The sequence below is a fragment of the Chaetodon auriga genome, chromosome 2 (genome assembly GCF_051107435.1).
Source record: "Chaetodon auriga isolate fChaAug3 chromosome 2, fChaAug3.hap1, whole genome shotgun sequence".
NCBI classification, from domain to species: Eukaryota; Metazoa; Chordata; class Actinopteri; order Chaetodontiformes; family Chaetodontidae; genus Chaetodon; species Chaetodon auriga.
The window spans coordinates 26,439,914-26,464,851 of NC_135075.1; the positions used below are offsets into that span (position 1 = coordinate 26,439,914).

The 24,938-nt window shown below is 40.4% G+C and overlaps 1 protein-coding gene across 4 annotated transcripts in view; it reads right to left on the reverse strand.

Moving 5' to 3' along the window:
• The window catches only part of ccdc71 (coiled-coil domain containing 71), a 42,906-nt gene extending 18,233 nt beyond the window's left edge, over positions 1–24,673 (reverse strand). For 2 of the 4 annotated variants that reach the window (XR_013077834.1, XR_013077833.1), the window contains exons 1-2: positions 24,579–24,667; positions 148–250 (exon numbers count right to left, since the gene is read on the reverse strand). Coding sequence is in view for 2 of the 4 variants with exons in the window: in XM_076743914.1 (XP_076600029.1) it covers positions 6,324–7,410; positions 21,237–21,379 (1,230 nt within the window). In the remaining 2 variants the exon portion in view is untranslated. Of the gene's footprint in view, positions 1–147; positions 251–5,530; positions 7,411–21,236; positions 23,504–23,533; positions 24,538–24,578 lie in introns of those variants that run through there. The other 2 variants (XM_076743914.1, XM_076743922.1) reach the window with 2 other exon arrangements.
• Between the last annotated feature and the right edge of the window lie 265 nt (positions 24,674–24,938).

The following is a 24,938-nucleotide window of genomic DNA, read 5'->3' on the forward strand; positions in this document are numbered from 1 at the left end:
AGGAAGAAAAGGAGATAAGGACACCTGAGCATGAGGACTGAATAATTTTCACTGGATGATCACCAAACATCTCCAGACACACACACAAGAATCACAGAGCCAAATGCTTGTGCATACACTGATAGCAAAAACATTCAAATTCCTCACCACAAGGAATGCTACAGTTACTTGACTGTTTTGATGGGAGCATTCCACCGTCAGAAGCAGACCAGGTCCTGAGTCGAGTCGAGCCCGCCGCTGCCGCAGAGAACTAGGAGAGGAACAGAAAGATGAAACAGTGTTAAGGTTAATACACTGAAGGACATAATTACACATCGACACACCTACAGTTAGGTCCATATATATTTAGACATTGCATGATTTCTGTTATTCTGGCTCTTTACTACAGATTCTGAAATTGAATAATGGCTGTGGATTTGAAGTTCACCTGAAATTTGTGGGTATTTTCAGGTCTATCTATTGAACCATGAAGAAATTATGGTCATTTGACAGACTGCCAATTTCAGAGGAAGAGGAACACAAGTTATTGTACCGAATGGTCAGATTTAGTATTTGGTTACAGATTCTTTAAATTTGATGACCAAATTATAAATACTCCTATACTAAAGGTGAATGTAATGTAATGTTGCATACGTTAGCTAACTGCAAACAGATGTAACTAATTATTACGTTACGATGAACGGTAACTAGAGCTGGCTTCATAAAATACCAGGATTGACTATATTCATGAGAGGTCAGCTAAGCTGTTAAAGTGTAAAAAATAATAATATTTTCATCAATTTTCTGTCAAGCATGTTTGGGAAACACAAATAATGAATGGGGTTCAATGCTGGAGCTATTCAGTGTTTGGAAGTACTGGCTCCCCTAACACACATTACTTCCACATTCCACTAGAAATTTTCTAGGTATTGCAACTCTCTTGTTCAACAGTAGTGAGGCACATGTTGTGGAAAAAGTCATCAAATAGGCCAGTTAGTCTTCAGATCTTCTCCACAACATGCAGTTTTCAATACCTGGTTATCAGTAACTCAATAATTCAATGAAAAGACAAATAAGACAAGGAGTCATGTCGAGTCCGGTGCAAATCTATAGACTTTACTGTATGAGCATGTCTGCACTTGTGTGTACCATTTCATACCACTGGTGGGGCTTGTAACTCCCAGTCTTTTGCTATAGAGCATCTTTGGGCACATCTGTCTTCTTTACTACATCTTCTTCTAATTTTAATCTAACTGTAACTTGGCAGAACATTATCACCACCAGCTGTAGTGTTACATCAATCTTAAATCCTTGTTATCTGTCGTGTGTTTTGCAAGTTAACTGAAGACACATGCTTCAAACCCAAATTTCCGCAACGTCAAGCAAAGATTAGTTAAATTTACATGTATTTAATCCCTCTACAGCCCAGTTTGTTTCTTAGTATCTGTCTATGATTTGCATATTTAGGGCAAACAAAGATGACATTCATAGTCTTCATCTGATTGCAGACATCACAGTTTCTGCCTGGATGCTTTCCGATAATGTGAGAGGGGTGAAGTTTAGTATGTGCTAATCTTACCCTACTCAGACACTTTTCTGTGCTACTTTTCCCAAGTGACCTTCCCACTCCCTTTGGATCTGATACAAATGCCTTCATCTACATCCCATAAACTCTGCCGCTGCATCTTAGTTTTCGGTTTCTGCCTTACTTATTGGTTTTGCTAGCTCTGCTTGATTTGCTTTTAGTTGATCTATTGTTTCACTATTACTTGTAGTGGACAGGTGCAAGACAAAATAAAAACGGAACTAGCAGAATGCATTGGGGCACCAATGTGTGGAAGATCATGATGCAGCCTATATGACACTGCATCACATTTTCGCCACTAGAAAGGCACAATAGAGGGTGCTTCATCATGTTTTCTCCACTACAAGGGCACAACAAATGAGTTTTTTTTTCCACTAGAAGTGCACTATAGAGGGCACCTTATCACATTTTCTCCACTAGGCCACCCGAAAAGGCACTTCATTACATTTTCTTGGACATAGGGCCACCATAAAGACCACTTTATCATATTTTATCTACTGTAGGGGCATCCAAGAGGGGACACTCTTTTTTTTTGCATTTCACAGGGGTTTGATTTCCTGTATCCACTGCAAAGCATATAAAATTGCCAGCATTTCAACTGCATATACTGCTATGCGGTCAATTGTTCTCTTTGTCAACTTTATTTACGGCACTAATGTATAAGTTTCTCATGTCCATTCTATTGTTGGGATATGATCAATGCTTTTTAAATGACAGTGATTTTATATATCCTTACTAATGAACCCAAGGTTAACAATAGAACTAGTCTTAGCTAACATGGCTATTGTTAGCCTGTCCACCTTAGCCAGTCTGACTCATCCATAACAGAAAATTAGAGCCAACTAACCAAACAATATTTGTATTATTTTTGGCATTTTAATTTGGAATCGCCGATTACATCATAGAAAACTCAACGTTGCAGAACAATAACCAGACATATGTATGATTTATTATTTATTATTCACCATAAATAGTTTGAATGAGAACTGATGGTCATCATCGTGGCATAAGCCATTTTCTACTAGCGTAGCTGTGATAAACACAGAGGCTCGGCTATTTTCTTACTACGATCTTTGGATCTTCTGGAATGACAATTTGTGTATGTATTGTATTAAAACATGTATCTTAGGTCAATTCTCCTGTCAGCGCCCTTGACCAAGGCACTGCCGCAGTGCTGTAGTTGGTCCCTGGGGTGCCAACCAGTGGTTGCCCACTGCTCCTCGGGGATGGGTTAAAATACAGAGAACAAATTTTGCTATGTTGTACTAAATATGATTGTAAGAGACAGCAAAGGAATCTTCTATTGATTACACCTGATACAGTTTGTGTAAATTCCAACATTGGCAGGAGCCATTTTCATCTGTCGTTTAAACTCATGCATCTGTATGTTCAGTACTGGGTCTGGATTCTGATTGCAGCTTTGCAAGGTGATGTTTCTCCCAGATGAGGCTACTCGCATGAATATATGTATATGCAACCATTTTGGTCTGGAGCCCTGCAGACAATTAAGAGTAATACAAAAATAAAATGGTGTGGTACAATTAATGCATTTTTTTTAAAGACAAAGTTTTGAGATGTGATTTAAAAGATATCACTGATTCTGCAGCCTCACATTCTTTTTATCTTTTATCAATATCAGCAAATGTCTTCACTGATTTTCTTCCTAGTAAAATAGACAGTTTGAGATTTTTCTACAGATAATTTAGATCATTTCAGAGCCCAATTTTCAACTTCAATGATGCTTTCCTATTGTCGGACAAATGTGAAAAAATGTGGACCCCTCCTTTAATTCATGGTCTGTAAAATGTCACAATTAGAGAAAATGCCTGTCACAATTTCCTCAAACCCAGTGTGATGTCTTCAAATTGCTTCTTTTGTCTGGCAAACAGTCCCAAACCCAAAGATGTTAGATTTACTTTCACAAGAGAATAAAAAGGGCAGCAAATCCTTACAACAGAGAAGTGGAGAATCAATTGTTTCCTATTTTTGCAAGAAAAAATGACAATGACTTGATATAAAAATAGTTTGTCTACTGACTAATTCCTTAATTGTTTCAACTCTATCAACAAAAGCCTTCTCACTCTCTGAAACAGAGGGAATAAGTGCACTTCCCACTTTCCAAGAGCCCAGTGACAGACGTTTGGCTTGGTGAGTCAGGGTTCAAAGAACATAAACAATCTGATAACATGGTCATGCAATTAAACTTTGTCAGTATGAGAGATTGTACTGTACATACCGGAGGGAGTTATGACAAATGTTGTGGCTATGGAAAAACAATAGATTCTTTTTAGATCAAATTTTATTGAACAAAAGAACTTTTCAAAGGTCATGTAGGAAATACAATATCATACAAGTGTTGCACAAACAAGACTAACAGAAAGAAGTTCTAGAAAAGGGAATTGTTGGTGAACATGACTATACAGACAGGTCGGAGAAGGGCGTGTTGAAACTGAGAGACGCTTCCAGAACATAAAATTCACCAGAACAGGGACGTGGAAATCTGCAGGGCCGACCAACAAATACTGATGGTCTTAGTTTAAACAGGGGAACAGACTGCTAATTCAAAGTGCATGGATCTCAAGTCAGAAAGTACACATTTCCACTTTAAATCTGATTAGTTCTTCCTACCAAGTGGCCTTTAACAGATTCCACAGTATTTAAATGTGAACCAGATGTTGGAAATCCAGTTTTATTTTTTGGTGTATCTTTTTCATGGTTGTTGAAACAGAAGTCCTCATTTACTGAGCGAGGGGTGGTTCAGTTCTGTTTTACATAGACCTTAATATATGCTGGTTTCAGTATTATGTATAGTCAATATTTTACCAAAAAAATCGTAAACCAAGGTCTGCCCACTAGCTTTTTTAGAACTTTCATCCACAGTTAATCACCTTGAGATCAGTAAAAGCTCTGGAAAAAGCTAGTAAGTAGACTACGAGTTAAGATTTCCTGTGAATGCACTGTTTCCAAGGTCAAAATTAAACTTTTGCACTGCTCAATAACAATGTAGTTGTCTTTAAGAATGTGATTTTTTTCCAGACATTTAAAAAAAAATATTTAGGGGAATACACAGGGGTCTCTCACAGATAACGTGAAAATGGATTCAGGTGTTTCCTCACAGTAGAAACCCTTTGGAAAGCACACAAGGCGGTTTGGCATGCTCATCCCAACCTGCAGGGGGCAGCAGTGCTATCAGTCCTTCAGAGAGCAACTCACAGGAAGTCACTGCTCTTAAATGCTCCAGTCTGAACTAAAAGAACATTCTTGTGCCAATTGCGTAATTCAGCACCAACATTGCAAAGTTAGCACCTGTGGCAAAACCAGTGTGATTCAAAGAAAGCCCCAACGAATTTCAGAGATCATTTCAAATATTTTCTATATTTTACTGTAAATAATATTAATGACTTTAATGTTCAGTAACAGGTGACAATGAAGCACAGTGACACTCTCAAAATGTCACAATAATTTGATCACAGCTGAGAAATTCAAGAAACAAAAAAAAATCCATAATGTAAATTATGGTAGGTAAATCTCGCTGCTCAACAGAGCACAGCTGATGACAGTTCTGATGGGAGATTTAACTTTTTAAAGCTGCAATTTAAAATTGAACTTGTAAGGAAACAAATGGGCCTGAGCCAGATGTCAGTACTCCAGCTGACAGTTCCTTGCCTATGTAGTACAAACGTCTGTTACTTATGGAGGTGGAGGTGGGCCGTGTTGCGATATGGAAAAATTCTGAGCCAGAAAGTCATACGTCTGAGAACTAATCTGTAAAAAAAAAATGTGAGAAAGAAGAATACGCAAAGTTGAAGATTTTTCTTTTTGCATGAAGATTTTGAGGTTAATGTCACAAGTCAAAATGTTTTCACATGGCCCAAGTCCTCCTCCATAAGATCCCTTTTATGCAGTTGCTTCATGTTTTTTCACTGTATGACATCAAATGTTCCCAACAGTCAAAAATACGAAGTGTTTTGTCTCCATATGTGGATAAACTCAACCAAGGAACACTTCGTGAAGGACTGTAATTCAAACAAATCATCCAGGTTTCAATCTATCTTTGAACGGGCCGCGGGTTTGATTCCGTGCTGTACTCGCTCCCAGAGCCTTCCTGATTTCCAGTGGAGACACAACAAAAATACAAAAAGGAAGACAAACTTAACACGTTTCTCTTTCTCCATCCTTTTGTTTAGTTTATTTGTTTTGCTAGAACAAACCAACCACCACATCTGCTCATCTGAAGACTTTGAAAACTTGCCCCTGCTCATTCACCAGTTCATCTAGGTGTCCCAAATAAAAAGTACTTCTTGAGTTATACTCTGTGAACAACTAAGAGTCACACCCAGTTGCCTTGTTGAAGGGCAGAAATTTCACCTTTGACCTAACAGTCACAGTGGATGCTGCATCCTAAAATTCGTCAGCAACATTGGCTAGCAGCCATTCAACTCAAAGCAGAATGATAGTTGGTTGAAGTAAACTAAGGTAGACAGTGAAAATGTACCAGCATTTGGCCAACAGTCATTTCCCAGCCTGCTGGGAAAAGCGTCACCTAACTCAAATGCCTTTCAATCCTGAGTGCCTCTGTCAGAAACCAGAACTTCCAGAGACAGACTAATTTCTCTACCTCCAACAATCAGCAGAGATCATATTAGCCCAAGGTAAGACATTTGCTATGAACACTGGGGCTCAACCAGGTAGAGGCTAATGGATGTAGAACACTAACGTCTGCTAGAAGAAACAATGTGTGTGAGTTTGGGGAAAATTGTCACTTATTCTGGTATCTGAAGTCTCTCAATACATGGTTGAGAGGTTGAATCTGAATCACTGGAGACAGGTTGACCTGTAGGATCTTCTGCGCTTTTCTGCGGGCCTCAGCCACAGAGCGTGAGTCATCCACCTTTATCACTTTCCATCTAAAAGTGTTCTTGTCCTTCATGCCATGTCTCTGCCGAGTTGGGTTGTTCAGTTCCTTGGGGCCCCGACCATCCCGGTGGAGGCCATTGCTCCTCCAGCCATTGCTGGTCAGCTCTGTGTGAGTCTCTGGGAATGCCCGGCCATTAGCATAAAAGACTGGAGCAGAGTCTCCGATGAGGGCAGCGTCCAATCGGAGGGGACAGGACAGGCTCTTCTGGCTGAACAAGGCCACAGCTTTGGTGGGTGCCCCGCCACCGTTCTGAGAAGGCTGCAAAGGTATTCCTGAAAGCATTGGAGGGTGCTGTTGCTGTGAAAAGGCAACAGAGGGTGCCTCCGAGGATGAGTCCCAGGAAGTGTGGATCTGGAGTCTGGCTGTGTGGAAGCCAGACAGGCCTTTAATGTTGGTCAGTCTGAGGCACGGCCGCACCTGCAGTGCCTGTGACATCTCTACAGTCCGACTGGGTGTCCTGCTACAGATGATGACACGATGGTCCACCAGCGGCTCTGGAGGGCGGACCCCTTGAATTCGGGGGCTGCTCTTCTCAGGTGTGTTCCAGGAAGGGTGCACCTCTCTCTTCTTGGCCAGAGGCCTCTTTCCCCTCCTCTTGGCAATGGGTCTGACGCTCCTGTTGGGTGGCTTCAGCATGTCTTCAGTTAGGGGTTGATTTGTGCAGGAGCGGTAGCCATATACGTCTTTGCTGCGCAGCACGGTGGGCTTGTGGCCCTCTTCGCTCAGGTCGTGCAGGAAGGTGACCAACTCCTCGCTGCTTGAGAGGTCATGGGACATCGGGCTGAGGATCTTCAGAGCATCCAGGAGGACACCATGCCCCGCTGACGAGATCCGGGACCAGGAGTGAACCGCCCTCCGCTCTTCATTGGCAAATGCCAATGGCCGGCCAACCACGGGACCTCGTGCCGCGTCAGCCATGTTTGTAGTCCTGCCCGGAAAATACAGAGAGCATTCAGTTACAAAGAATCACAGAACAACTCAAGAACTAATACAAATGAAACAGACTGCTCTTAATTCATAATTCATGGGATTTAGCAACCCTATATTATTACAGCTTTGAGTCCCCATTTACTATTTTCCTATTTATTTTCTAACAAAGTGAAGTGAGTATAATGTAGGAATGGCGGTACACCAGTTTCGTCATCGGTGTCATGTTCAGCCACAACATGGGTTTTGCAATGCCGTTATTACTGTCATAAATGTTTTAGGATTTTAAAAATAAGGTGCTTTACTGTGGCTGCAATAACATGCAGATAGAGGGCGATGCACATACTCACAAAACTCAACTTGCATCCTGTAACTACCTTTTTTCTCATTGCAACACTGACTCTGTAACACAAAGATGAGGAAGGTAACATTACAAGCAACACACAGCAGTTTCTCTGTTGATGGCTGCAAGGACCAACACCAAAAGTCTTCATCTATCCTAACACCCAGTGCATTAATTCTTAGGCTAACATCATATGTGTACACTAGTCACTTTATGACGGGCTGCTTTGAGGGCCAATACAATGCAGGATTTGCTTCAAAACTGATGCTCAAGCATGGATCAATGAGAACTTCAAACTTTTTGGCATTGTCTTGTTGCTTGGCTGTTTATTTTGTGGGCTAGCCTGTTGAATTTGGCGTTGCCGTGTTCCATTGGCATGGAGTTTGATGGTAGATCTATATGAATGTTATCTTGTTACAAGATGCATTAGCTTGGCATTACAGCTGGGGTAGCAAGAATTCCTCCAAAAGAGGAGGAATTCACCTTCTGGTAACTCCAGTAAATTAAACTGAACCCACTCTTCACCCTCCCACTGAAGCTGATCACTGGCAGATGAAAGGAGGCAGCTAGTGACACAAACTAAAAGTGACATGAAATGAAAATGAAGTAGGTCTGACATGTCTGTGATAAAACATAGGAAAGCTTTTGACAAAAAATGCCACACTAGCTCATGGGCTCATATTTCCTTAAAAAATAAAAAATAAATTGTTTGCCTGTAATAGACTGTGACGATGGGGAGATGATGGGAAATGATGAGGGAGAGATTGGTAATGACACACAAAAGAAATCCCCAGTCAACGCCTTCACCCCGAGGCCACCACTCTTAAAAATTATGTCTAAGCAGATTTATAGATGTTTATCATTGATGGTCATCGGAGATACTGCTCCTGTGAGTTCTAACCCTTCCTGAAATTTATGTACTACAATTATGTATGTTGTGTATCTTAAATTTGACCATGCTGTGACTCTTACAGGAAGAGATGACAGACTAAAGCACATTTTGTCAACCAGGCAACAACAACAATTACAAATCCAGATGTGGTTTCACGTGCGTTCAGAGTCATTAACTGTTCATATCCAAACAGTCTATTCCAATTCTATTACATCCCAGCTGGACAAAAATACTTTTAAATGTAGCCACATTAGTGCAGACATGCCCTAGGTTTCACCCTTGTATTTCAACATCTCTCTACTATCACAATCATTTCTGCTGGTTCTGGATACTGCAACCTTCTGACCTCTGACCTCCTTGCCACTCGTTAAATGTCATCCATAAGCTGAACTTTTTCTGCAGCTGGTCTCATTGCAAGCTGTTATAGTTAAGAGTCACCTAAACACTAAACGTTAACATGAACATGTACTGCTGCGGCTGTGAACACACAGACTGGAGATTTTTAATAGGTAGATTAATGTTGGGGAGAGAAGCTAGTTTACTCTCAGCAGCAGAGTAATCAGACACCTCATATAGCCAGATCAGCAGACAGTGACACAGTGATTATAAAGAAACAATAAAGCTCCACATCCGCCGAGAGAAGGACCCCAGCTGGCTCGTTACTCTAAGCTGATAAACAGAAACCACTGTGACCTTCCCTCAGTTCAGCACCAGTTCTATACCTTTATACCCTTCATCTAAGCCTCGTTAGCTACCATGGCAACCACAACCTTAGGGACAGGAGAAACAACCCCTTGAGATCCTCTTTCAACAGAAAAAAATAAGAAAAACTTCACCTGGTAGTTCAAGGGAGTTTCTACGAGGGGAAACTGCCAATTATTACATTGGTCATTTTTATTCACAACATCAAAAACAAAGGAGAGAGATTTATCAAAAACCATGAAAGAAAGTACATCAAATTCATCTTTTCATTTTTTAAGTGCCAAACAAGGTTGCAATAAAAGACAAGTACAAAGCCACAGTCCAAGTAGTTTATTGGCCTTTATTTGCCAGCGTGGCAAGGGCAATGTCTTTATGAATATTGTTCAAATTTAACTCCACATATCAAAGGTTCAGCTTTACTATTGTTAGTTCCCCAATCTAAAGAATTTCAGAGAAATCAAAGCTAGTCAACACTGAAATGAAGAGGCAACTTTGTTATTATTAGATGGGGCAAAAAAGGAAGGTTTGTCCTGAGGTTGGTGCTATGGTAAACAATTATTTGATAAAGAAAAAAATAAATATAATAATCATTCACCATTTTGATAATCGATCAAGTCATTTATCAATGCCAAACATCATTTTCTCTTCACTGCTTTTCCCTGTTTTTTATCTTTGTAAACAGAATCCCTTTGGGTTTTGGGCAGACATGATATCAAGATATCATGCTGGGCTTTAAGAAACTGTGTTATATGGTCACCATTTTTGGACCTCTCAGACTCAGCTGGTCAGGTTTAGCTCTTACCTGTCAGATTTGGTTCAACTTGCATCAAAGCAAAGGCTTGGACTGACTTGCACCAGTCTTTGTGAAGGAAATCATCACCGGCCCAGTGACACAAAGTGCTGCAGCTGAGACTGCTTGCTACCTGATACTCTGCTTGATATTTCCTGGTTACAGATCCAGTTTCAGTGGAGCGAGTCCGACCATGCACTCAGCTGCACTCCATCAGGCTAATCACAATCACAGGCTAAAAACATCCCTTGCTTTGAACATCCATCCCACTGCTTCAGCTGTGCTATGGTTTAGCGATCCTTTGGGTTAGCATGCTAATGTCAGAAGGTTAACATCCTTACAGTTTGCATGCTAACGTTTAGGGTTAAACTAAGGTTTATCTCTCTTATCTTGATTTGTCGTTTGTCACACACTACAATTCCCACCTGTTGAAGAAATTACTCAGCATTTTCAAAAAATGAAACTGTATTTGTGAACTGTTTTTCACATATTTATATCTTCAATAGGAACCAATGGGCTTGGGGCTGAGTAGCAGACAGTGAAAGGAAATGAGTTGATTACATGTATTTGTCAGGGAACATGTACGACAAACAATCTCATAAAAAGAGATGTATTGTACCAGATTTAGCTGCTAGCTAATTTCCATCTGCAATCCCTGGTAAGTCAGTGTTATTTTTGTAAGTCAGCTTCCAGAAACCTGTACGGTTACCTGAATTTTTTCGTCAGGGCTTTTCTTGAGGATGGGAGGAGCAAAAATGGCAAAAAAAATACGAAAGTGTTCTAGGAATTTTAAACTGCAAAATTACAGTGTGAGGTTGAGGCATTGTCTACATTTTCTGACACAGGCCCGCTTCTTCGACAACACTGCCTGCATTTGCAGTGTCTCAGAGACAGCTCTGCTGTAAAAAGCACAATGCAAATAAAGATAATTCATTCATTTTCTGTCATATGTGCATTTTTTGGAAGTGAAGGCTAGTGGTCGTAAATCTATACACATAGTGAATCACAACTTGTTAATTAAGACAATTTTTATTAGAATCAAAAAACCTATATAATTAGGCAAATGGCTAATTTATTACATACATAATAATTATGGTAAATCTAGTCCCACAAGAACACCAGAAAACCTGGAGATGCTAATTAGCCACCTGGTAAAACCAAGTCCACAGCTACATAATCAGAGCATCAGTCTGGTGGCTGTTGGTAATTTTCCACCTAACCATACATATTACAAGCTGTGTCTTTTTACCTTACAAGGAAGTAGATAGTACTTCCATCAGGCAACCAACTGCTCTGTGTAACCCCCCAAAATATGAGTAATTAATCATTTTGCAACAAAATAGCTGTTACAAACTACAGAAGATCCCAGCTTACGTCCTTTTGTGCTGCCATCAGTAGAAATGAATCTAGGACTAACACCAACTATCAATGATCTAAATCTTCCTCTAGTTCACTGAGGAAGAACTAGAAGAAGAAGAACTTTAATGTAATTTGAGCTGCTCCTCAATCAAATCCCAAACAGTGAACTGTACCTTGGTGAACAGTGAGTTAGGGCTGCCCAGTATGACGATAGACAGTATATTGTGTGACGACAGAGAGACGTCTGTCGTTTCATATGATGCCCAATCGTTTATTTAATTGTGTTGCAAATAATTCTCTTTACGGCAATATTTTGTCAGTTGGACGACACTTTGCTTTCTTTCTCACGGCGCAGATGCAGGCAAGAAATTTGCATGACACCAACACAAACAAACATGCAGGAGTGAATGTGACACCAAACCAAGTAATTCCAAACAGGAGGAGGACACCGACCAGCCAAGACAAAACCTTGAAGAGGGCTACTTTTGTTGCACAGATGAGGTTTACATATGAAAAGTCTGACATGAAGCAGAAAACTGGACTTTGCTAATTATGCCACATACCAGTCCCGACAACAGACTAAACCACCAACCTCTTTTACCACCTACGCAAGGTGGTTAAGGGAAAGGTGGTGAAAATGTGCATAAATGTTGTAATGAAAAGGATGAAAATAATCAAATATAAATAATATCAGATATTCTTCTAAGCAATTAATGTGCCATGTCTGAAAGCCCCCTTCATACACCAAGAAAGCTACTTCCTGTCTTACAACCATACAAGGCCATGTGGCCAGCTCTAACCAGATACTGAAACATAGACTAGTATTTACATTTAAGATCAAAGCTCTCCTGGAGGACACAAGACAGGACTGATTAGCAAGCAACTGTTTGTGGCCCTGTTTGAAGTTAAACATGACTTCCTGACAGCAGGACAACTCTGCCTGGAGCCCAACAAACGAGACTTTGTATCAAACCTCGATAAGATAAGATAAGATAGAACTTAATTGATCCCACGCCGGGGAAATTAAGTCATTACAACCAGCAAGTATTAAAAAGCTAAAAAGCAAAACAGTGGCATACAGAGGTCAAGATAAGGAGGATACAGGATAAAGAATAAAAATCACCTTATATGCATATTATGTATAGAATATAAAAATACTAATTGCCATAATACCACTGCCCATAAAAATACTATTGCCAATATTCCTATGTGGAAAAATTACCAATGCCCTATGTTGAAATGCACCTGAGAGATGCTGTTGCATAAAAAGAACACTGAATTGCATGGGTCTATGTATATGTACAGTTTATAAAAATACTGTTGCCAATATGGATAATGAATACAGTGTTTGTACCATTGCACAGTTGAAAAAATCTACAAATTAAAAACAGCACAAGATGTAATGGTATTGCACCAGATGACATGGATAATGTGAGCATATATTAGCATAGATAACAGTAGTGCCATTAAAACAGTAGGTTAATCATGTAGAAATGGGAAAAACAGCATCAACACAGTGCTACATTACATGATGCTGGAATTGAAATCTGACAGCTGTTGGGATGAAAGACCTGTGGTAGCATTCTTTCTAACACAACTGATGTAGTAGTCTGTTACTGAAGGAGCTGCTTAAGCCCCCCACTGTCTCATGCGGGGGGGGGGGGGGGTTGTCCATGATCGATGTCAGCTTGGCTAACATCCTCTTCTCAACCACCTCCTTGATGGTGTCCAGAGGGCAGTCCAGGACTTTTGAATACAGAACAACGGACAATTTCTCACTAAAGAGATTAAAGGGGAAAAAAATTCAAACAGAACTATCTGTTCACCGCCTTCACAGAAAATGTGCTGTATCATGATATGTATCCTTATCTGGAAATGAAATGGCCAATAGAAGGATATTGGATTTTGGTCATATCACACAGCCCAACTGCAAAGGTAGACACACTGGATCTGTTGGCAGATATCCAGTAGACAGATCTATTAATTTTCTGTTAAGCACAGGAGATCCAGCCATGCGATGCATGATGGATACAGTAAACCAAGTAGACGGACCAGTCATTGTATCTGAATTTGCGTAATTGGGACTCAAATATATGCAAAGGAGTCCTTCCAGCACAACCCATCAGACTCCTGAAAATCAGATCAGCAGTGTTGATAAAATATGAATCAAGATTCTGTTAGTGTATTGCCTATTTCTTACCTAAAAATGTTTCCAGAACCATATTTTAGTGTACTCTTAGCTGTAACCTGAGACAGGTGTGACCCGGTCACCATGTTGGAAAACAGACAAGCCAAAACCAAGCACTGCCAAACTTCTTTGTACGACATCACCCTCTGGCCAACAAGATGGATGAGCTGCTGCTCCTCAACAGAGCAATCATGGACTTGAGCAGATCTCCCGCCCTCTGCTATGCTAAAACTTGGCATGGTAAGCACATCGTGGATGCAGCACTTCATGTGCCAGCCTTCCAACTCTTCTGAGTGGACAGAGCAATGAACCTATTAGGGAAAACGAGAGGAGGCACAATCTGCTTCTACATAAATGAAGGTCGGCATGTTGATATAACAATGTTAAAAAAAGTAAATGTTGGTTTACAGCTTAACTCAGACAGCTTTTTCAGACCAAGGTGGAGGCCTATGGAAGTGAGGACGGGAACCTGTACAACCAGGCTAGAAACACACTAAACAAAGGAGATAAGAATAGCAAAAAGATGCTATACTGAAAAGGTTGACAGACAGGTTTTCAGCTGACAACTGTCTTCAGCCTGAAGCCTGAAGGACATTGCCAGCTACAGGAAACCATCACTGCACATCGTGGAAAACCATCAACTCAATGACTATCTGAAACTGTTTTACTGCACGTTTGATAAGCCTACATTCACACCTGTCACCCTATCCAGCATCAAACAATCATAAGCCCACCTTCTCACCCCTTCTCCTCTGCACACAGGATCTGTGAACAGGATGTGTGCCAGATCTTCCAGAGACAGATGATCAGGAAAGCACCAAGCCCAGATGACTTCTAAAAGTCTATGCTGACCAGCTGGTCCCCATCTTTATAAAGGTCTTCAACAGATCACTGAATCTGTGTGAAGTTTCCTCCTGCTTCAAACGCTCCACAATCATCCACTTACTAACATGTGTCTGCTGCAGAAACCTTCCAGATTCTGGGATCTCCCAGGATCTAAGTGGGCATCCAACATAAAACTCCACCATCAAAAAGGTCCAGCAGAGGATGTGCTACCTCAGGAAGTTTAACCTGCCCCGTGAGCTGCTGATACAGTTCTACACTGCAATCATCCTTGCAATCTGTTATCTGTTCATCCATCACTGTCTGGTTTGGATCTGCCACCAAACAGGACAGGGACAGACTACAATGTCAGGACAGCAGAGAAAAATCACTGGTGCCAACCAGTCCTCCATTCAGGACCTATACACAACCAAAATCAGTAAAAAGGTAGGAGACATCACTGCAGTGTAGATTCATCACACACTGGACATGACCTCTTCCAACTTCTTCCGTCTGGTAGGCACAACAGAAAACTGTACACTAAAACAACCAGACACATTTTCATATTATTTTTTTCAGTCTGCAGTTTTTAACATGGACAGCACATATCATCACAAAATATTGTCAAAATAAATAAAAGTCATTTGATCGATTGGGGGATAATGAAAAGTCAAATATGTACGTATGGGGTGATTTCTATAATGGTTAAACACTACAGAAAATGACTAAGGTCACATGAATCAATTTCTCCACCAATTTATCATTTCTTTGCTTTTTTTTTTTTTTCTCAGAATCATACTTTGCTCATGTGATCCTGACCCTCTTTTCTAAGATAAGTGTCAAGACCAATTCAGTTAATTATTAAGGTGCAAGATTCATTTTTCATTCAGTCAGAGGTGAAAAATAAGAAAGAAGCACAAAAAGAGGGGAGGAGGAAGAGGGACAGAGATTGAAAAAAAGAGTATGGAGGACAAAGAGAAGATAGGAAAGGAGAATGAAAAAGAGGAGGAAAAAGAAGGATAGACTGGGGAGACAAAAGAAAGGAGTAAAGAAAAATAGAGGTTGTAAAATCCAGACAATGATCCATGACATGACTGCAAACAAGCAGACTTCCTATGATTCACCATGACTGTATGATGCTCACATGGAGTCCCTACATTAGCAGTTTCCTCACTTGGCAGGCAGTAATAGAGGGATGAACGGAGGGGGGATGGGTTGGAGGATGAAGGCTGGTGCGCGTGGTGGGGTTCCTGATTAACAGCTCCATGATAAACCACCTGGATGAATTTCCGATTAATCACCATTGATGTTTAACATTGTCGACGTGTTCAATGCAATTTTATCCACGTTAATCTTTCCAGATACGCTTTCCGGTCAAACATCGCCTTTTCACACAATACTAGCCTTAGTGAAGACCTCTGAATCTGAATCAATGGCCACATACAATTTTCTGTAATTCAAACAGGTCAATATTCTTGGTGGTTAACCAACCAACTAAAAAGGGTCTTCACAGTGACAGTCTCCATGGTGGTCAAAAACTTCACTGGGCTACAATACACTACAAACTAGAGAACCAATTTCTTAAGAAAAGCTGGACGTTGAAAAGTCTTTTTAACTGCGTTGCTGGCTTTAAAAGTTGAATAATACTAATAATGCATAAAAGATGTGGAATATTGGAATAAGGTTTGTTGAAAAGCTGAGGTTAGACTGAATTGCTGGATTTAATTTGGATGGAGAAGTAGCTGAAGAGTTGGGGAAGTGGGAAGGAGCCTAATCAGCATGAAGTTGAAGAAAAGCCATAATTTATGATAGATGTGGAACATGATTAGGTTTGAATGGAGTTTCTGGATCAAAGTATGAATAAGCAAAGAAAAGGTGAAAGAGTATGAGTAGTTGGAAACATAGGAAAAGCATGAACAATGCAAAATACATAAGGTGGGAGATGATTTGCATTGCCTCACTAATGGCTGGAAGCTAAACTGCACAGCTGGCGCAACTTTGTAGGAAGAAGCATCTGAAGGAATATAAAGAGATGGAAAAGTGAGAACGGTTCTAATTAGTACAAATGGGGTTGAAACGTTAAATAACACCCATAATGTATGAGAGATGTGGAACATTATAAGGTTTGACTGGAGTTCACTAAAAGTATGAATTAGTACATATTAGTTGAAAAACGCTTGAAAAGGTGTAGGAAAGATAGTTGGTGGGCTGAAGGATGCAAAATCATAGTGTAAGCTAGGATCTGATGGTAGTACTTGACAAATGCATGGGAGGTAAACTGCATAGTTAGTTTAACTCTGCATGAAGAAGCAGTAAGAGTATGAAAAGATGGAAATGTGGAAAAAGGTGTAAATAGTACTAAATGACTGATTCCACACATCATAAATTGTTTTTCATTAGCCTAGCTAGCTAAATCTTGGTCTTGATTCTCTTATTACTATGATTTCATGACATTATTTGGTTCCAATAACAGTAGCTTAAATTCAGTCATTGTTATAACTTATGATACGACAAAAGCTCATGTGTGTTACATTACCATACAAGGACAGGGTGATGAATGTCCTTTAACTCACAGTTCTCATGTGTGTTACGGGAATAGGGATCTCAACCTCTTCTTGATTCTGTTTTCATCCTTGTTTTTGCTGTCATTGTTGTAGGAGAAGGAGGGCTGGGCAGGAAAAGACATTCCAACTACAAAGGGTTACCTATCACTTAAACTGTTTTTATGGAGATGCTAATCCTTTCTTCCAGCTCCACATCAAATAAAAGTGTTAAAAACCATCAGGACTGACGATTAACAGGTCTCAGGAGGTCTCAAGAACCAGACAGCACTGACAAGTTGTAAATCAGACATTCCTGTAGCAAACTGTTTTGTGTGTCTGTGTGTTTTCTTTTCTACCACATCAGGCTAATGCAAACGATATGTTGATTCCACTTTGGATGTTCCCACAGCACTAAACTCAGAATTTGTATGGTATCACTTTTTCCCGTGTTTCTAGCTTGTAAAATGACAAAACTATGATCTTAATTCTCATAAGCATTTTTGTCTGGGTTTCTACCATGGAACCATACTGCCATCTAGAAACTAGAAGTGGTTATATTTCAGATACACGACATGAGACAGTTATTATTAGTAGCGCTTAATTGACCAAATATAATCTGTTGTTCCTTGTTTCTTTGTTCTATTAGTTGGTTTACTATTAGTTATCATATAGGTTAGCATTAGTATTGAAGAATGTTGCCATTAATGAACGAAATGTGTCTGATGTATGTATATTTGTGCCAACATACATACTGTAAACCATGTTGAAGTTTGATTGAAAATTAATCCTTTTTTATTATTAGGCTTATTCATTCAGTTGCTTGTATTACACCATATAATCCATATCATATTCATATCCATTCACATTATTATGCCAAATAAATAATACCTTTAACTTAAACCATTGTCAAGACAGTGTCCTTTTGAGTTGGAAATAGACGATCACCTCATGGTTCAGATGATGAGAATGATCTACCATTAATTCATTAATTACTATCAAATAAGCATTAAAAAAAGAATAAAGAAAATCCTTCTGATCTGATGAAGGTTGGTGCCCCTTTCTATATTAACGAGTGCAAACATTAAACACAAAGGTTTAATGACCAAATTCCCCTACATTATCATATGGGTTTTATTCTCCATCTTATTTTACATGAACGTTCTATCTCTATGTCCTTCTGTGTCGTTTTTATGTGAAGTACTTGGTGCATGTGATTTCTTTGCTGAAACACACTTTGAGCAACAATTCTTGTATGAAAGGTGCTACACAAATGAAGGTTATTATTAACAGGGGTTTGATGAATTGATCATACTGTCTCTCTTTAGCTGCTCTGATGGACATAAGCACCGTTGTAGCTAACTCCAGTGAAATTTCCTAGTCTGTTTCATTCCCTCTGCTGTGGGCTATGCTCTGAAGTTACACTGCTGTCCACTGTCTGTATAAGGAGCTCAGCCCCGCTCTCCTGCAAATAGACAGCGACACAGAGAGCAGAGGCAGACAGGCAAAAGTCACTTTTGTCCCACTCAATTCAACTCATTTTTCCTCCTTTTCAGAGGACAACCATGTGTCATCCACTTTCTTCACTGGTAGCTGAAGCAATGCTGTGCAGTAGGAAATGGCTGTGCATTTAGTCATGCAAGCCAAAAACTGCAGACTGACTGGGTGCTGTTGCATTCATTTCTACTGTGTGATGTTAGGTCTATGCATATCACGTAAAAAATGTCCAAAGCTTATCGTCATTATCGACGTCAGTTTTATCGCGATCCCTATGAATTCTTAAACGGAATTTCTGAACAACAGAAATGATGCTCTGAACATTTCAGATCAAATTTAGGAACACACCCATATTTATAGCTGAACAGTCACCTGGTTAATGATTACTTTTAATCTTCTATGAATGACTCAGCAGTCCGCCTACATCTCAAAGACAAGGGACATTCATTTGAGGACAATAATGTACATATATTGGCCAAGGGAGACCAATGGTTTTAAAGAGAAGTGAAAGAAGCCATCCATGTCAAACTGGAAAGACCATCACTGAACAGAGAAGCTGGTCTACAACACCACTTACAATCCAGTCCTGAGATCTCTCCCCAGGCAGCTTAACAGCCACTCACATGAGCCTATTGAGTCACATGATGTCCCACAAATGCTTGGGACTTCCTACCAGTCAGTTAGAACTGAAGTTGAACTTTTTGGATGAGAGGCAAAACGTCTTCTAGAACCACAAGCAAGTCCAGTCACCTTTGGAAGCACTTAGAAGTACCATGACCTGGATGAATGAGAATCTTCACAGACATGTTCCTCTTAATCATTAATGCCCATTTGTATGATTTAGTCAAGTCTGTGTGGGCTATAGCTTGCTAACATACATAACCTACCGGAGATGAATGGGGCAAGGAGAGATGAGCTATGAGCTAGACAGTTAAAAATTGTGCATTTCTCTGCCTGTATGTAATGCACTTTCAGGACTACTTGCATTTCTGCACTCAACATGCAGAAGTCTTGTTGCACTGAACGAGCACTGTTAGCAACGATTCCAGCAAAGCGCAGCCTGACTTTTGAGCATTTAGTTCCCTTCGTCATTGTCACTAAAAGCAGGGGCTGTGTGTGCTTGAGAGGCAGAGGGAGAAAGAGCTGGCCCCAACCCTCACACATACGACAGTCTTCAAGAGAAATCTCTCTTCTGGATTAGGAATAGTGAAAATGCATAATAAAGGAATGTCTTAATTTCACCGACAGCAGAAGTGATAACATTGGAGCTTATGGATACACATTTTAACAATTTAGCCCCAGGGCCCGTTTATTAATGAGTTTCATTACCCATCCCTAGTGACCACCATATTTATACTGCATTTAATGGACCTACCTCAAACATTATGTAGGATAATGTTAGGAAATGTTACAGTTTCACAGTCTGACAGGACAAGCTGCTGGTCAGCTCTCAACGCTCTCAAGCTCCCAGTTAGATCTTACAATATTGATGTTATATCTGTGTGATGTGATGCACTTTAAAGTATAACAGTGATTCGGACTATTGTTTACTGTCCACTAGTGATGCTGTCAGTTCAGTTCTTGACTTATTTGCTAGAATGTACCGAGCCAACACAAGAAAACAACGCTGGGCTTTAAGGCAACTTTGTCCTAGTGGTCACACTGACCCAAAAGAGTTTTTTCCCCATACACAATTATACCAAAAATGACTTCATAAACATCCCAACATGACTATTAAAATGATGAGTCCAATAAAAATGTAACAGTCTTGAAGAGCCACGGGGAGCAAGTATATGGCAAGCCAGCTCAGCCAAAGACTGTCTACTTAAGAAATATTCAAGCCTTGTTTTTCAGTCAACTGTATAAATAATAAAACAAAAGCCGTCGCTGCACTAGCACAGTCAGCGTGGACTGTGAACCGGAGGGTGGTCGCTTCATGTCCAGCACATGACTCTGATGTAGTGCCAATTAGGACTGGCTCATGCACAATGGCTGCTCCAGTCCTGAATGGGGGATGTAACACAAGACTACTACTGTAGGTTGTAAGCTAGTTAGCCAAGCATGCTAACATTAGCTGCTTAGAAAAATCCACATCAACACAGGTCTGCTGTGCCTAGCTACTAAGCTATGATTGGACAATTGCTGTTTGGGTGAAGGGTTAAGCAAAGTGTAAGTTTGCCCCAGTACAACACAGAGGCAGTTTATAAACAAGCTCCAAGTTTGGACGATAACCACTAGATTTGTCTAACACACTGCTGAATCCTCAAATTAGCGTCAACGGAATCTTAACTCATTTTTACACAGAACAAGGGCTGTGGATTTTGTCCTCCATCTCTTACAGTGTAGTCAAATTATTAAGGGATCTTTTCAATGCCAGCACGGAAGGGTGGAATGATGATCAACAAGGTAGTAAGGCTGTGTCAACTTTTTTAAACTTAAACTTCTATTGCAGTTTTTCAAATGAAGCTTTGAATGTCTGTCATCATGACATCATTGTTCACCACCAAGGGATCATTTGTGTTTATTCGTGTTACTCTTGCAAGTTTTACCGCAGGATCATTTGTGTTTATTTGCCCCAAACAGTCAGCATACTGTACATTAGCCGTAAGCTAGCAAGCAACAGCAGGCACGGAGGGTGTGTGTGTGTCTGTGTGTTTGTTTTCAGTTCAGCCTCTGAATGAACTCAGCACTCACCAGATTCCAGTTCTTTCAGTTATTTTCCTCCAGTCTCTTTTCTTTTTCCCTCTTCTCTCTGTACATTCATGAAGTACATTTCCCTCCAGTAGGCAGTCAACAAAGAGAGAATTACAGTACAGGTCAGCACCTCCACAGCTCATGCTGCAGACTGGTTGAAGATAAATCCACTATTTAATCCCAAAAGTTTAAAATCTTAACTCTCGTCACACCGGTAAACGGCCCCAGATCAGAGCAGATTCTGGTGAGGTTCTGGTGTTTATTCCATCAGAACTTCCCAGCTCTCAACAAGTGTAGGCCAGCGTCTGTCCCTCTGCGAGGCCCCACGATATACTTTCAAATGTTGATTTAGAATCAACACTATGAATGAAGCTTTGAACTACTGGGTACAGTTCTACTATTGAATCAGATTATTTTTCTGAACTGACAGAATGAACTACACACTTACAGTTCTTTTGAAGATACATTTTGGTCAGTAGGGGTCCTTCCACTTGTCCAGTACCTGACATTGAGTTGTCCAAAAAATTTCTCTGTCAGTTTGTAAAGACGGCGGAGAATATCAGGTTCCAATTCCAGACTGAACCTCACATTCTTTCCATTCCTCATGTCAATTCTGCCTCTTTTATCCAGTTTCAACCCATCAGTGTTAGACAGTGCAGTGTTCCACATGAACTCATCTTTCTGCATCTTAGACATACATCCCATTAGGCTCATCTATAAAGTATTCCCCATTGTTAGTCCTGTTATTTCACAGATTTTTAAAACTCTATGGTCTCTTTTCCAGTTGTTTCCATTGCTATTGTGCACCAACTGCTTAAAAAAAAAAAAAAGAATATGGACTCCCTTTCTTTAAGTAACTACAGCCCAATCTCAAAACTGTCTTTTTTCATCTAAGGTTCTGGAGAAAATAATGTCATCCCAACTTTTATGAATAATAACAGTGTTTTTAGCAGTTTCCTGAGCACGCCATAGTACAGAAACAGCACTTGCTAAGATTACAAATGACCTACCAAAAGCTACAGACAGAGGAGATTGTTCGATTGTCACTATTTTAGATATAAGTGCAGCCTTTGACACAGTTAATCATAGTATCCTTTCACCATTTTTACATGCATACCTCTCCAACATCAATCTGGGTAACACTTCTTCCTCAACGACTTAAATTGTTGTGTCCCTCAAGGCTAAGTTCTTAGCCCCCTTCTGTTTTCTATATACATGCAATGTGTGTTTCACCATTTTTATGCAGATGACACTCAATTATACATGCCATGAACAGATCCTAACAGCCTAGCTAATCTCAGAACTTCCTCTCAGTTATCAAACCCTGGATGTCCCAAAATTAGGTCATTTTATCAATCGATCTACAAATAGTTTACACACTTTAATCCAAAGCAATGCACTTCACTCAGGCTTGCTCCACTGTCTCCAGTTGGTACAGAATGCTGCAGCTTGAATCATTACTGGAAAAAAGAGGCATGGTCACATCACCCACATGCTTCCTCCCGGTTAGATTTCAAACTGATTTAAATATTTTATTGCTCATTTTATGGCCTTAAATGACCTTGGTCCTAAAAACATTTCTAATTTATTGGCCTGGTTTGTGCCCTTTTGACTATTAAGATCCACAGATGGATTACATCTGTATTGTATTACATATATTTACTGAGATTCATATATAAACATAATATTTGGATGCTTTATAATAGCAAGAACTGTTATGTCCCTCCAATTTACCAATATGAACAAATAAAGAAAATGTTTGTCTGAAAACAATTCTTGTTAAGGTTTGGTTGGTACCTTGCATGCAACATTTATGTCCTTTGCCAGTCTGCCAGTCAGTCTGTGGTTGTTCTTAGAGATGGTAACAGACATTTTACTTGTGCAACTAAACTTTCAACCTCTGTAGCACCAGTGTTATTTGCAAGAAAGTAACACACAATATTGAAAATGTCGAAAATTAAGCTGACTGTGGCAACATGGCCACTGAGTGTGCATCCTGTATGGACCATTTGTAAGCAGGTCTATATGCTAGGGCCTGGCAGTATATCGGTTTTGTCACAGTCACCGGTGGCACCTTCTGCCACTAACTGCTTTTGTAATACCATCATTACCGTGATAAAAGCTTTAGAATATTGACAATAATGTGCTTTACTGTGGTAAATGGTTTAACGCATTGAAAAATGCTGTTATGCATGCACTCATAGACCTGGAGTTCCATCCACTTACTACTATTTCCTCACTACAACACCAACTCTGGTAACACGAAGCTGGAGGGTAACATTATGAGCAACGCACACCAATTTCTCTGTTGTTGACTGCAAGAACCAATACATTGGGAAACAGGCCGCCTGGTAACCACTGCAAAGGTGGCTGGTGAAGAACTATGGCTAGCACTGTAGCCAGCCAGGAACAGGCTAGCACAAGTCAGTCACGTGGCTCTTCAAGCTTCTATCAATTTTCTCTCTCATGTAACACCATTTTGATGTCAGTATTGTACACCATGTCATTCAATAAGGAGTTGTTTAACAGTGGGGAAAGTAGCTTGCAACTAACAGTTAGCTACCATAGCATTCTTAATTGATGATTGTCTGGCTCTTTGTCCCCTTACAAGGTCAACACTGTTACAGACAATTTGCAGCGGTAATTTGTCAATCAAAGTTCACCAAAGTAGAAACTGACGCAAGGAGTTTGCATGGATTTCCTACCTGGCAATCCAACAATTTTGTTGAAACGTAGCAATTCTTGACTGGAACCTAATAGTTCCCAAGCACCCAACAACAACAGTGCTGTGAGATCACAGACAACAAAACTAATCACATGACCAGACTGATATATTTACATGACTGATAATAGCAAATAAACCAAAATGGTGTCACTTCCTTTCAGAAAATTCTGTCAGAAACGTTAAAAACCGGACTAGCCAATAAGGGTAACGCTACGCAACCCTACGTCGTTGTGTAGCTCTCGTGCGCCCCCTGTGCGAACGCACTGATAACACTGGGTTTAATCTGTAGTACGCTGCTATCAGCGCCCTTAAACTGTAGCTACAAATACGTTCACCTACTCGCCACACAGAGGCTCATTCACAACTTTCAGGGGTTTGGTAAAGGACGTCGCCATTTTTCACACAGACTTGTGAACTGCCAGCGACAAGCCTTGGCCGCCAAACACTCTCCCAGCAATCTTTCCTCTGTCTGGGCAGCTACGAGTTGTGGAGGCTCCCTCAGCCCCTCCGGCCGGCCTGGGCATCAGCTGGCCAGACATTATCCGACGTATTTGCTGAGTCGGAAACGTGAAGATAAGCGACGCGAGTGAAAGCGCTCAACGAAACGGCGGAATTACCTTTTAACGGTGCTGTTTCGGCATTCTCCAGTTGCCGCTGCGCCGACGCTCCACGGTAAAATGGCTGCAACAACAGCGGTGTGGATGACAGACCAGGGAAGAGAGGCGGAGGCTGCCGGGGAGAGAGGAGAGGAGGCGGGCTCTGTTAACCCCGCCGAGGGGTGGGGGTGGGGTTGGGGCACAAGTGACCGAAAAAAAATTATGAAAATCCAAAACAAAAAGAAGTACAAAATAATCTACAAAAATAATTTGTAAATCATTTAATAACGTGACAGTTATTTGGTAGGTCAATGATTGTCAGCAGTGGCTGTTCAAATCTATAAAGTGAGTTGTGACGTCATCAGTGGGCGGTGCTTAGTC